The following is a 14242-nucleotide window of genomic DNA, read 5'->3' as shown; positions in this document are numbered from 1 at the left end:
CAGTGTTACTCTCTCCCACCCACAACGGAGCTGATTCAAACTCTGCTTTGCTCCAGTGAAACACTGAGAGAACACTGTCTATTCACTCTGCCCCGCTGCATGTGACTCGGTGGGAGAAACAAAGAGAAAGATAAGGAAAGGATTTTGTTTGTAAGGTTTTCCAAGAAAAAAGGATCGTGTAAGAGTAGCACAGACCCTGAGATGCTGAAGTGTGGTGGAGTGTGATTGTAAATTGGTTAGAAGAGCTTAACGCTGCCTCAGTCATCAGATACACACAGTGAATGACTCTTTCTCCTTGTGTCTCCTGCCTTCATGAGTCGTGTTTTGTGTGTAGTGGTGTAGCTTACAGTTCCCTTTCTATCCTGAGGCCATTTCACTGAACAGCGACTCGAACCCTCTGTATCTGCTGTGTCTGACCAGTTTTCTAACTTTCCAGAACATTCAGTCTCGCTCTTCACTTCACACAGCCACAACATAATGAGAGCCTGGACCCAGTTTGAAAGTTTGCACTATTATACAAATTGACTGAATTACTGTGTGAAAGCTGAGAGCCAGTTCTTCTACACGGGTTTGGAACAGATGTAAAAACCTGTAGATGTGACTGGACGACGCAGCTTTCATTTGGAGCAGACTAAAGTAGATAAACAGTAGATCAACCACACACTGAGGAGTGATTTTAGCTTTTCTATCTGACCCAGTGGACATGACAATCAAAACCTACTATACTCGTGTTTCTCACCCTGCAGAAATGAACGCAGCAGCAGCAGAAGGCTCCAAGGCCGCTCCACCCAAGTTCAAACAGAAGGAGACCAGGCAGTTCAAGAGCAAAGCTCCCAAAGCCGGACAGAAGGGGTGAGACGCGTGGTGAAACAACCACACGAAGATTTACAGGAACATCATATAATATACGAACACGTTACCACATGAATATTTAACACATCACTGCTTTGACTATGTATTTGCAACAGGTTTGACAATGATGTACCAGGCATGGAGGGTCTCGGAGGTAGGAACGTCTTTTTCTTCACTGTATTCATGAATCGAGCACTTAGCCAGACCAACACAAATAAATAAACAAAATACAAATAAAGAAACAGCTTTTTTTAGATGTATTTGACCGACGAATGTGGACAAATTGTTTGACCCACTCAGACTCTGTCTTCCTGTCCTGCAGACTCTGCGGTGGTCTGTCCCTGGGAGGCGTTTGGTGACATGGAGCTGAGCGACCTGGCTCAGTTTGGCATCGTCTAGACCTGTAAACATGACTGTGTACATAGAAGTCCATTCCTGTGAGTTTTGCTGTTTTACACTCATGAAATAGCTTCATGTTTTTTAGGACATGGACTTGAAGGACAAAGGTTGTTTTAGAGTTGTCTTTGTGTTACTAACATTTATTCAGTTGTCTGTTACTAAATGAAAACTTTATTTTCCTAAAATAAAACTTATTTCTCTAATCAGATTATTTTCTCTCTGTTCAAATAAACCCAACATACGGATGATTCACCAAATTCTCACCTCGTCTCATCACACACAGGGAAACTATCACCTCAGCTTTTCAGTTGAATATTACATGGTGACCATGGTTTGGTCAGTTTTCTGAGGTTTACAGTGAAGCATGCAGGAGGGGCAGTTTTTCACATCATCAGCCTGTGAAAGTAAGAGTGTGGTTTCACTTCAGCACAACATCCGCCCCAAACCTCGTTCCCTCAGGCTGTCAGAAGGACGTCTCACTGGCTTTGAATACAGGAGGCGTTTGTCAATCTGCCACAGTATTTAAGAACAGTGGCTGACTCTGTTATGTAATCAGCATAAGCACATTTAAATCAGCCCACACAAATGCAGTACCACACACTTGGCCAGCAGATGTCGCCATTTTTGACTTTATCAAAATCTTTGAACCATTTTTGACAAAACTGCCTGATTCAGTGCTTCAGAATTCCAGCCACCTCTGAGCAGCTTCCCTCAGACTGTCAGAGGGAAATGCAGCAGCTATCCTTCTCTTCAAATGAAAAACACTTGGCTCTTCTTGTTGACAAACAGACAACAACCAAACAAATGAAGGTAAAGAAAAGGTCCCAAAGACAAACTGTTGTGTTTAATGTTCTACTTGCACACAGTGAGTCTTCCATTAGCTAAAACTCTCTTAAAGCAGTATTAAAGGATTATGTAACATTATCACCTCACAAAGCTGAAATGTTTGAGGCCAGCCCACACTCAGAGACAAGCTGCACAGAGATGTAATTTAAGCTTTACTGGAAATAGTTTTCAAACTGATTTTAAAAAGTGAAGACTGTAAGAAGAAGGCTCAGGTGGCTGGTTATGATAAATGCATGTCTGGTTAAATTCTCTAATTGTGAGAAAGAGAAAATTGCAGCTGTTGAAACAGTTCGTAGACCTGGTGCACTGTGTTCATCCGTCAGCACAGTGCTTGGTACTGGACAGAAACATAGCTGACGTATTTACCCTCATTTCATTCTTCAGCCTGAACCATGAAAATAAGGAACAGTATGATTTGAAGATGTTAAACTTACATCTCACAAAAAACTGGTGGTTACACAAAATTTCTCTGTGTCATGTTGTGTTTCAGGGAAATGTACGGAATTGTGCATCGATAAAACTTCGTATAACATATTGGTCTTTATTTTTTGAGAACTGGAGAACAAACATGATCCAGTGGAACATAAAAATCTGATGCTTGGTAAGACGATAATACGGCAACGTACACTCATCAGCTGTGAGTGTTTTACTGGGATTTTACACAAGATGAGAAAATGATGCTGAGAATAAAGACGGACCAGAATAATGTGACTAAAATACATTTTATTTATAAGAAATACAGCATCAACCACACAGTCTACTTTATGTGGTTAAATAGACAGACAGACAGACAGATAGATAGATAGATAGATAAATAGATAGATAGATAGATAGATAGATAGATAGATAGATAGATAGATAGATAGATAGATAGATAGATAGATAGATAGATAGATAGATAGATTATTTACAATGAATTTAACCAGTCATCCCTATCCCAAGCAGTGGTACAGTGTGTTACACTTTTACACAGGTGCTGGGCAACACAGGACAACAAGGCTACAACAGAGACTTCCCAAGATCTCACTCAGGTGTAATCAGAGAGAACACAGAGCTCAGAGAGATGCTAGAACTTCCAGGTGGTGAGGTGCTGCTGCCCAGAACAGGAGAGTCATTCTTGGGGGCTGCTGTCCAAAAGCTTCCTCCTCCACTTCTCAAGGGAAAAGAAAGAAAATCCCTCTCCATCCATCAGTCGTCCTGAAACGGTGCCAATATCAGGCTCATCTCCACACCAACAATCGGGGAAAATTTGTGAGGAGAGCAAAAAAACAAAAAGCTGCTGGATTGCAGCCACCAGGAATTGACTGTTTCCATTTGGCACAAGAACTAAACAATGCCAAACTGGGCCAGATCGCTCAGCTCCATGTCACCAAACGCCTCCCAGGGGCAGATGACCTCTGCACCTACAGGGGGAAGAACCAAGCTTTCATCTTCTGCATTAGAATCATGAAGTACTGACTATATCTGTTATTGATTTGATTAATAGTTACCTCCAAGGCCGTCCATTCCAGGGACGTCATCAAATCTAAGGACACAGAGAGACGTTAAGACGTTCCATCTCCATTGTCTTACAGATGAAATTAACCCTTTGCAGTGGTGTGTGTGTGTGTGTGTGTGTGTGTGTGTGTGTGTGTGTGGTGTGCGTGTGTGTGTGTGTGTGTGTGTGTGTGTGTGTGTGTGTGTGTGTGTGTGTGTGTGGTGTGTGTGTGTGGTGTGTGTGTGTGTGTGTGTGTGTGTGTGTGTGTGTGAGTGTGTGTGTGTGTGTGTGTGTGTGTGTGTGTGTGTGTGTGTGTGTGTGTGTGTGTGTGTGTGTGTGTGGTGTGTGTGTGTATGTGTCCATCACTCACCCCTTCTGTCCAGCTTTGGGAGCCTTGCTCTTGAACTGCCTGGTCTCCTTCTGCTTGAACTTGGGTGGAGCGGCCTTGGAGCCTTCGGGTGCTGCTACTGCTGCGTTCATTTCTATGGAAACAACAAAGATTCATATGTTAACTCAAACTATTTCTTGTCAGCAGCAGCTAGAAACAAATGTTTAGTTGAACTTTAATGGTAGAAAATCATCAGTTCACCCAAGTGTTAAAAATATGGAACAAGTGTCAAGACATCTAATCTGAGCAATAACAATGAAAACTGAATCTCTGGTGGTTTTAAAAAAGCCACTTATTTATGGAAAACTCCTTTGTCTCTGGCAAGAAAACAAAAACAAACAGAACAACAAAGAACAGTAAAGATAAGAAGATGTCAGCATCATCCGTGAAATCACTAACCATGAGTATTCAGCAAGTGCAAATGTTCCAGAGCTGCAACTGAAACAGCGAATGCAGCAAATTTAAATGTTATTGTTGCTCCTTTAAATCGGTTGAACTTCAAGTTAAAACATCTGGAACATCTGGTTCCATCTACGTGCAGCAGCAACACTGAAGAACATATTTCCTAGACGCTCCATGAGCTTTTGAAGATGTCCCTTCATAAAGATCAGTAAAGCTCACTGAAGGCCACGGTGTGTGCTGGTATGAGGTGTCAGCCGAGAGACTCACCTGTGTGTTAGCTTGGTGGATGAACTTCGGTGAACTGAAGAAGCCTGGAAGAGCTGAGCAAAGGAAGACGTGCAAAACAAAGAGAAGGTTCTCTTTCTTTTTGCAGTCTCTCTCTGTCCCGTCTTCTCCCTCAGTCACTGCGTTTATATACCTGAGGTGGTCGCATACAAAGCCTGTAATGGCGCTGAGATGGAGGATTTACAGGGATAATCTCATGACTGTGAGAACAGCCTGTGCCTGTGGTGTAACATGTACCATCAGCGTCAAGACCCTGCCCCCCCCCACCCCGAGTCTGTGCATGATTACCAGACATGAAGCATTTGAGGTTGTTGTGAACCAACTGCTCGACACTTCGCTCGTGTTTGTTTACGGACAGGTGAGTTTGATCACTCCAGAGAGAAACTGGATGAATAAGTGTGCAGTGGTCAGAAGGACAGAGCTAATTGGATCTGATCTAATTAGATTAGATCTAACAACACATCTCTCAAGACATAATGAGCAATTACATCAGTTAAGATTAGAGCACTGTGACACACACACACACACACACGCACGCATGCACACACACGCACACACACACACACACACACCATGGGAAAGAGACCACAGACACATCTGAGAGTCCTCAGGTCAGTGGACAGACACACTGATGGACAGACAGACAGACAGACAGACCCTTAGGGTCGATGGAGGATAACAGCATCACTGGCAGCAGTATATTTGGAAGGAGGTGGTAAGTGTTTAGATTGGATTACACCTGCTGACCTGAATTACAGGAGGAGGAGATGACGTAATCTTCAACCCACACCTCTGTGTTACTCAACACACCACACCACACCACAACACACCACACCACACCACAACACACCACACCACACCACACCACAACTGTTACTGAGAGCAAACTAGGTAAAGTGACGTGAGAGCAGCGGTGGTCAGTCCTGTTGTTGTGTTTACAGTGGATCAGGCTGTGGGACTCCTGTCTGCAGAGGCAACCTGTCTGTCTGTCTCCTGTCTACAGAGACAACCCGTGTCTCCTGTCTGCAGAGACAACCTGTCTGTCTCCTGTCTGCAGAGACAACCTGTCTGTCTCATGTCTGCATTACAACACATTTAACACAGCAAAGATGCTTTCTGAGAATTTCATTGACACCTGAACAACATTTCTTCACTGGTGTTGTGTTGAAGTCGTTGTCCTCTGTGATTGGGGTCAGGGCTTAGGTTGAATTACTTTGCAGGGATAACTGGTTTGGGTTAGGGCAGGGTTAGCATAGGGTTAGGTTATGGTTAAGCATGTAGAAGATGACCAGTCGTAATGAGGGCTAATGTAAGGGGACGTATAAACTAACAGACAGGAAACAGGTCCTGGCTCCACCCACCTGCTGCTGGTTATTGTCTACAATGATCCATTTCTAACACATGACTCTGTTTAATGTCCCGCTCTGCTTCAGATCCATGTTGGATTCATATTCTCTGCAGACTGTGATGGAAATAATGACCAACCCTGACAGCTGTTTGCTTCTGTGCTCTGTTTCTTATCACAGCTGTAACCTGCTGAGCACAGGATCCACTAACTGTTCTGGGATCTGAACGCTGTCCCTCTAACATCGTCCACTTCCTGTTTGTATCATGTTCTATATGCTGCATGTCCTTCTCCTCCTCTTCCTCCTTTCACCCAGCCCAGCCATCAGCAGGAGGGTCCCCCATACGAGGTCATTACAAGGTCAGAAATAATGTTTTTGTTGTTCTTATTTATTTTATTAATCTGTCATACTGACATAAAAAGTCTGGTGATCAGAACTTATTGATCTCGTAATGCACAGCCAGTGAACATGGGCTGGAAATTTCTAATCATTCCTCTAGTTCTTGGGAACTTCAGGGACTCTGACGTTAGAAGACTTACACAGAAGAGTCACACAAATATTTTTGTACACAAAAAGAAATATAGTGTAGTGAAGTGTTGGACAGTGATTTATGGTCATGTATGCACAATGCAATGGCAACTGTGACTATTAATAAACAGTGAGATTAACCATCATTACTTTGACATGTTGAGCCAAAACACTTTAAGACTGATTAAATGGCAAAAAAGCAAGAGAGTGAAACTAGTCTCAGGGTGTTAGAGTGTTGTGTCACCTCGTATCTGAGCAAAAAAACATCTGTTTTCATCAGTGGCATCAACATTTGTTTTATTTCCTTTCAAAGACAGTCTTTATTTTTACAAAGAACCTGGCAGTGTCTGGCTTATCAGACACACAGTTCACACACACACACACACACACACACACACACACACACACACACACACACGGGAGAGTCTGGACGGGCTTTAGGTTTTTCTGACTCTGGGACCGTGTTTTTCTTCTTCATGTCCTGCAGCAGAAACAGAAAAGGTGCCTGAGTCAGACATCCATGGTAGTTTCAACATTCATGATCGTGTCTGTTTGTTTGGTCTGCCCACTCTTCTTCTACCATTCCTACATTTATGTGAGTCTTTGGAATAAATTTACATTAAACATGGGATAACAGAAAAGTGGTTTGCTGTTGTTTTCTTAATCTGATCTAAGAGGATGAAAATCCCCAAAACTGGAGATACAAGTTTTTCACCTGAGAGTGAAACTGAGTTCTTCTTCCCTTGTCAGTGATTTTTTTTTAACCTATGTACATTTTCCTTCTACAAAAAGGGAAAGCAAGCTTCAATAATAATCATAGTAATAAATTTTAAACAACCTGTTGACGTACAGTCACAGTGTTTTGGCTGTTCCTACTCCAAAATACCGGCGTTGCTGAGGTAAACTTCAGGGACGGGCAGGGAGTTTGTCTGGTCGGTGTTCAGGCCACTGGTCTGCTGGATGAACTGCTGCAGGTTACACTGTCTCAGCTCCTTATTCAGATCCTCCATCCGCTCCCATCTGTCCTACAGCACGGAGGGAATATTATATCACTGACAGGTACTCTCTGTGTTTCCAGTGAGCAGCACTGCTGCACTGGGTGGCATGTTCCTTCATCACCATGAACACACGCTGCAGTTTATTTTGACTCTCACACACTGAGAGTTATACACGTGAAATTTATATAAAACCACAGAAGAAAATGGTCCTTAATAAATGGACTTTTCACATCTGTTTGACTAACGTTTGCTTGGCCATTACTCTGTTGTGAGCGAGTCATTAGAAAGAATATTCGATGATGGATGAGTTATACCTTTAGCATTTCCTCTGCTGCTCGCAGCTCTCTCTGTGACTCTGACAGTGCTTCATCCAGCTGTTGTGCCTGCTCCTGGCGGTTGTGGAGCTCCTGCCTCAGGGGTCTCAGAGCCTCCTCTTGCTGCTGAGGTCCTGCCAGAGAGCTCTGTCTTTGGGCTGTGAGTTGTATGTCCTGTTCTAGTTGTTCAGAACGGGCTTGGAGCTCCGTGACCTGGTAGCTGTGATCATCTATTGATGAGTGTATCTGGTGTAGACGTCTGTGCATATCTGTTGAATTCAGCATTAAATTTCTTGTTTTAGAAATGTCAGAGGACGAAGACACTTCTCAAAAACAGTTGAAAATGTTGACAGATTTGAACTCGTACCTTGTTCTCGGTCCATCTCTGCCTGTAACTGTCCCTTCCAGTGTGCTCGGTGCATGAGCTCTACCTCATTTTGCCTCAGTCGTTGTTCCAGTTCTTCCAGTTCCTCTGCAAGGCCCAGAGTCAGACTTGGAACCGTAGCAAATGACATTTCCTGCTCCCACACCTCTGTCTCCCTTTCTAGAGCTCGAAGCTGAACCTCCAGGTCTTGTAATCTCCTCTGTTGTTGCAGAACCTGCCTAAATACCTCCTCTTTGGAGGGGTAAGAGGGAACAGCCTTCACAGAGTTGGGATTGTCTAAGACAGAGACAGGGGAAGCTCGTGGTTCTGGGGAGGATCTGGGCGATGGAGAACAGGCCCTGTTTGGTTTAGTCCTCCTGGGAAGTGTTAAGGGACCCAGGCTGAAGGTGAGAGCCTTGTATGGCTCCCTGCGTTTGAGGGGCTCTGGTTCTTCTGACGGTCGAGGTAAGGGAAGACGTGTCTCTCTGGTTGGTGTGTCTTGGCCCTCACTGTGGCTGGGTCCGGTCCTCCGCAGAATGAACTGGACCTCTGAAGCCAGCTGTCCCAGCTGAGCCAGATGCTGCAGTGGACAGTCATCGGCAACTAAGGGTCTCTCATTCCCTCGTAGCTTCAACGTGAGGTTGTAACGACCTGTCTGACCTGCGACAAACAAAGATACATGAGGGGTTAATACTCAGCAGCACAAAATAATGCAACCAACAAACTGAATGTTCTGTGAAGGCGGCCGTATTTTGAAGTTGTCTTTCTGACATCAGCCAGTGTGTTTTTGGTTTGGTATTGGAAAAGGATTTTTAAACAGTTCAATCAAAAGTCAAAACAAAAATTGTAGATTCAACTGTATAAACAAAATCACAAACATGTGGATGTGCAAAGAAAATATTCAGTTGTCTGTAGCTGTGCCAGTCCGATCATGCCAAAACTGCAGTCAGTCAGTTAGATAGCTCATGCTCATGGTTGACAGTTTGACCTGAGGATGGAGTTTCAGGAAAGCTACTGTACTGTGTCATTCCTCAGGGGAGCATGAATGCTCTCAGTGAATTGAGGTGTCCAGAAAGTCAAAGTAATAACAGTAATGTTAGAGAGATTTACAAGGAAAGCTAAATTTTGTAATTCAAAATGTTTATTTCTAAAAAGATGTTTATCAGGATAGATGAGTAAAACTGTGTGGAATGAAAAGTGAGAAACTTACCAATGGCTTGTGCAAGAGCTATCACGACGTCCCGACAGGAAGTGCTTAGTGATAGGCCGCAGACCACTCTGACCACGCCCTCCACCCACACCTTCAGCTCCATCACTGGCACTCAGCAGCACCAGGCTCCACCACTGACCTGCAGGGAGACAGATCAGTTACATCAGCTGATGATGTTATTATCAATATTTTCAAATATGTAATTCACTGGATTAGTAATTAACAGTCATTCCAGTCTGGCTACAGCATTTTTATTGGTAAACAATCAGTTACATTTCCATAAAATTTAGGCTTACTGTGTCATTTATGGTGAATCATATAGAAAAATATACTTAAATCAATATCACAACATTATATTGTATTTTATTTATATCACAGAGTCCCACTCACCAGGCTGCTCATCACGTTTTAATGTTATTTGATTTTAGAATATTTGTGTACTGTCCCTTTAACAGGACAGCCGTAACATTTTGGCGCCAACTGCTGGAGAAAGAGGGAAAGCTGCAAGATGACAGGGAGAGAAAGAACCTGGAGAGTCAATTAACAGGTAAGGAGAGACAGAATGGAGAAAAGAAACGGGTTTAGACGAAGGCGCCTCTTTTATTTCCAGATGTGAGTTCACCGTCTGTCTTTGCTTTTTGGGGTCGAGTTGAAACAGGACTTGTTGAGCTGTTAGCTGGTGTTATTTTCTGTTTGTGTAGCCAAACTACAGTGAGACAGTGCAAGTAACTTTCATGTTGTGTATTTAGTCAGTTTGTCAGTGTGGGAACTGTGAGGATGGCATCACAACTGTGAATTTCGCCGCCATTAGAGAGGCGCAGATTAAATGAACAGGTAACTTTAACATGTGTGCTAGCCTTAGACTGTTCGACTTGTAATTACAATCAACCTAGAGGGAGACAACGTTCACACCGGCCTCCGATTAAATGGCTTCAAAGCAAGCATTGCCTGCAAACTACAATCCAAGGCTAACATTAATTCATTGGCTTCAGCTAATTTAAAAGGAGTTAGGCATTACTTGTGTCTGATTTACTTCTTAACAAATATTTTAAATCTAATTTGCGTTATTGACATGGTGTAAGCGCAAGACTTGCCTTTGGAGTTACCATGTTGATATAGTTCTTACAAACTGGTAACAACACGGGAAGTTTTCCTAACTTCACTCGGGTGTTTCACTGTGTGTTACACTTTTTAGTTGTTGACCTTTTCAGATCTGCTCCTGCTGCTGTTCCCAGGTCAGTGTTTGTATGGTGAGGACCATAGACTGTATAAAACAGGTGAGGACTGATGGTGTTGTCTCTCTGACAGGGGACCGAAATCACTGGACGTGCTGACGTGCTCGGTAAGCGTAGTGTGTCATTTCCGGTCGCTAGCTTTACGCTAACTGTTAGCGTGTGTTGCTGCTCTGTGTCTATCAAGTTATTTTCACCACTTTCTTCGTTACATCGGCTGATTATCCGCTGTACATCTAAACACACACTTAGCCGTGCTCAAGAACTCACAGCTCTCTGCTTTTGTTAGCGACTTTGTTTGTTTGTTTACCCCTTATTCAGATCTGCTAGCGTCTTTAGCTTAGCAGCTAGCGATGGTTTCTATCTCCCCCTCTCACTCCGTGTTGCTTGGAGGTCTTATGTTTAGCTATTCCTCTGCCTCCTGTAGCGATAGTGATAAATGTAATAAATGCAGCTTATTGGTTGTAAACGAGGAGAGGCTCTGCACACCGGAACCCCAATCGTTAGCTGTTGTGGTTAGCTAGCGCCCAGACGCCGGTGCTTGGCGGCCGAGTGTCGCCCCGGCTCTTCCGCCGGCAGCTGCCGAGCAGCCGCGAAGCCAGGGCGGCTCGGTGACTGTCCGTAACGAGGAGCACATTATCTGATTATTGTCAGCTCCATATTTAGAAACGTGAAGTTAACAACACCGGCGACCATAGTCAAACGTATTCCCGGGGCCAGAGTGGGAGACTCCTGTTTAAAAGAGCCCCTGTCTAATCTGCCCATTCAGTGCATTAACAAAAACGACTGGGTACACACTGATATGTGGATTTGTTACTGAGATTATGTTGTATTTATCTTTTATTTCATTATTTTGCCCCTATATATTATTTTATTTGTTACACTAAAATCAAACAAGTTAAACTAATGAAAAAGTTTAACTTGTATTGCCTTGCCTGTTCAGAAAAAAAAAAAAAAACAGTTTCTGCGTGTGTGTGTGTGTGTGTATAATTGTTTGAAATGGTTGAATATAGTAAATAAAACAGACTAAAGCATCTGGAGGCTCTCCCAGCAGAGCTTTGCTTGTCTGTCTGCCTTGGCAGCACAGCAGCTTTCTCATCCTGCTGCATACTAGAGTGTAACTTTCCACCTGGGTGATGTCTGAAAGTGAAGCCACCCTGAGAGCGGAGCCGAGGATAAGATATCACTCTCTCATGGTGTCAGTATCCAGATGGGTGGTTTCAGGAATTCTCTCACAAACTGACAAGCAACGGCCTTTTTTAAAGCACCTGACATATCAGCAAATACCTTCTTTCTTTACTTTCTCTGTTGTTGTTCCTCCTGGTTTCGGTTAACCAAAATCTAATCATTAACTAACTACCAGTGTTTTTCAGCATAAGTCACCTTAAATTGACAGTTACTTGAAATTCAGTGCTTTAAAGAGGATAATATGGTGACACATTATTACAGTGCTCTGTAGAAGGCAGAAGATGTATGTTTAATGCCTCCCTGTGTATTTTGGATAACAATGTACATAACCCTGTAAGTCAACATATTGTCTGACCTCTGACTGAACTTAGTTGCCTCAGAGATTAGAAGAACATTCAGTGCTCAGTTTAACACAAGGGGCAGATTTAAATTTCGCTCAAGGAAACAGATGTTTGCTTCTGTTTAGTTGTCTCGTGTTTGCAGGAGAACACACAGATTAGCTGCGGGCAGGAATGTGGCAGAACATGCTGACATTCCTGGAGGACTCAGACTCCACCCACACATACCTCCTCTCTGTTTACTAACTTCACTGTTCTGAATCACATTCAGTATCAGTACCATTCAGAAATGAATCAGTAGAAACTGAAAGTCCTCAAAAGCCTTGAAACTGTAACTACAGTTGGGAAAAGAAAAATTTAACTCCAGTCATCTTTTAAAATACATAAGGATTAAACTGGTGAAAGTGCTCCTGATTCTCCTGTTAGAAAAATACAGTTTGCCTTAAGAAGTGATTCCTCCATAAGAAATATTTCTTCATATATGGAGAAAAACATAAATGTAAAATGACAGAAGCACACTGTCAACCTACTCAGTGTCATATGAGTGTTTTTTTCTTGATACAAGAATCTTCAAGTTGTAAGCATCATATTAAGTTTATTCTCTGTATAGTAACTTTAGTTTCTTTAGTCTGTGACTTGTAAACTAAGACACAGTGTGATAGGAGTGGTTTTTATAAATTAGCTGATCATAAGTTGAGAGGCCAAGAAACAAGTAAACTGTTGTTTACATTAGAAATAAAAGTCACAAATGAAAAGTTTTTTTTTCCCTCCTGAAAAACAAATTAATTTTTAATAATTATAATATTGTACATTTCTCCAACCATGTTATAGGAATATTAGAGCTCAGAGGGGAATTCGAACACACTCACCTGTTAGTTCAAACTTCTCTCAGTTTCATTGATGGTCCTCTTCTTTCTCACTGCAGTGTGTTCAGGCTGGGAGGAGGCTGTGACCCAAACACTTACCTACTGACAAACTTCAGCCGGGGAGGAGGAGGAGGAGGAGGAGGAGTGAAGCTGAGGAATGCCGCCCTTCTGGGTGTGCAGCATGAGAAGTGATGTTACACTGAAACTGGTGGGAAGTAAGTAAGTACATCTGCCCAGGTGTGATTTAGAGTTTCCTCCTCTTTCATCTCAGAGAAAAATGTTTTAGTTTTTTTCCCCAAAGCTGAATTTACCTTTTGCATTTTAGTTTCAGTGTAAGAGCACAAATATATTTCAGATGTCATCTTTTTATTTCATTTCTTACATCTTTCTGCTTTTTTTTAACGTTCTCTCATGAAATTCCCCCAAAACTGGAAAAAGAAGCCTTTCACCTGACAGACACTCTAAACTCTGCTCCTCTTCACTCTCAGCAGATTTGCTTTTTACACATTCTGTACATGTTTGTCGTCACTTGTTTAATTTCACAGAAGAAAAGTTTTGAGCATCCAACTTTTACTTGTACTGTATTGTTCCACCATGATACATTAGTAAAAGGTTTCCTCCACCCCTGCCTCCATCTCTCCAAGCAAAGATGTCAGCGTGACAGTGAAACCGGGCTCCGCCCACTGCACATTTCAGATAAAAACTCAGAGGAGTGGCTCCGGGCGCCGCCCTGTTCTTTTCCCAGATCTCCATCGTTATCTCCAGCGTTCCACTCTGCATGTCATGTGTGCATATTTGTATCCGTGTGTGTGTGCATGTGTATATTTGTGCCGTGGATTAACAGCTCGGTTCAGCTGGTTTTCCTCAGGTCTGTTTATTTACAGCAGCAAACAAACAGGAGCAGACGCACGCACAGAAAGTACTGAGGAGAGATGACAGTCAGCAGCGTATCACTGTGTTCGAATGCTGTTACACTGCAGGGCAGCATCTCAAATGCAAAATGTGTAGTTTTAATGCAAGCTGATATGTTAAGACTGGTTGCTGATACTGTAACAGATTATTAAGAGACAGTCCCCAGCTCCTCCTGTCCACATGTCCAAGCATCACTGAGAAAGACATTAAAACCCAAATCCTTCTTGGCAGACCAAGAACTTTGCATGGTACATTGCTGCCATCAGAGTGTGTTTGTGTGTGTGTGAATGAAGTGAA

General features: G+C 42.9%; 3 protein-coding genes across 6 annotated transcripts; 1 reads left to right on the top strand and 2 right to left on the bottom strand.

Annotated features, from left to right (window-relative positions):
- The first annotated feature begins 748 nt into the window (after positions 1 to 748).
- Positions 749 to 1251, top strand: LOC121184946 (retinal cone rhodopsin-sensitive cGMP 3',5'-cyclic phosphodiesterase subunit gamma-like). Its single transcript, XM_041042881.1, has 3 exons — positions 749 to 852; positions 969 to 1006; positions 1175 to 1251. The coding sequence occupies exons 1-3, from the start codon at positions 749 to 751 to the stop codon at positions 1249 to 1251; spliced, it is 219 nt and encodes a 72-aa protein (XP_040898815.1).
- A 2172-nt stretch (positions 1252 to 3423) lies between these two features.
- On the bottom strand, positions 3424 to 4054 carry LOC121182504 (retinal cone rhodopsin-sensitive cGMP 3',5'-cyclic phosphodiesterase subunit gamma-like). Its single transcript, XM_041039059.1, has 3 exons — positions 3945 to 4054; positions 3588 to 3622; positions 3424 to 3500 (listed from the first exon to the last, which is right to left on the bottom strand). Exons 1-3 carry the CDS (start codon positions 4052 to 4054, stop codon positions 3424 to 3426), a joined length of 222 nt encoding a protein of 73 aa, XP_040894993.1.
- Positions 4055 to 6420: 2366 nt separating this feature from the next.
- On the bottom strand, positions 6421 to 13121 carry LOC121179532 (ras association domain-containing protein 8-like). 4 transcript variants are annotated; one of them, XM_041034545.1, is made up of 6 exons: positions 13037 to 13121; positions 9410 to 9548; positions 8203 to 8859; positions 7836 to 8104; positions 7362 to 7548; positions 6421 to 7004 (listed from the first exon to the last, which is right to left on the bottom strand). In XM_041034545.1, exons 2-5 carry the CDS (start codon positions 9510 to 9512, stop codon positions 7396 to 7398), a joined length of 1182 nt encoding a protein of 393 aa, XP_040890479.1. In that variant the 5' UTR covers positions 9513 to 9548; positions 13037 to 13121; the 3' UTR covers positions 6421 to 7004; positions 7362 to 7395. The 4 variants fall into 4 exon arrangements, with proteins under 4 accessions (XP_040890479.1, XP_040890643.1, XP_040890399.1 ...); XM_041034465.1 differs by having other exon boundaries at positions 6424 to 7004; positions 7374 to 7548; XM_041034709.1 differs by lacking the exon at positions 13037 to 13121 and having other exon boundaries at positions 7374 to 7548; positions 9410 to 9515.
- Between the last annotated feature and the right edge of the window lie 1121 nt (positions 13122 to 14242).

This window comes from Toxotes jaculatrix, chromosome 1 (assembly GCF_017976425.1).
Source record: "Toxotes jaculatrix isolate fToxJac2 chromosome 1, fToxJac2.pri, whole genome shotgun sequence".
NCBI classification, from domain to species: domain Eukaryota; kingdom Metazoa; phylum Chordata; class Actinopteri; family Toxotidae; genus Toxotes; species Toxotes jaculatrix.
This window is presented reverse-complemented; position numbering and strand designations above follow the sequence as displayed.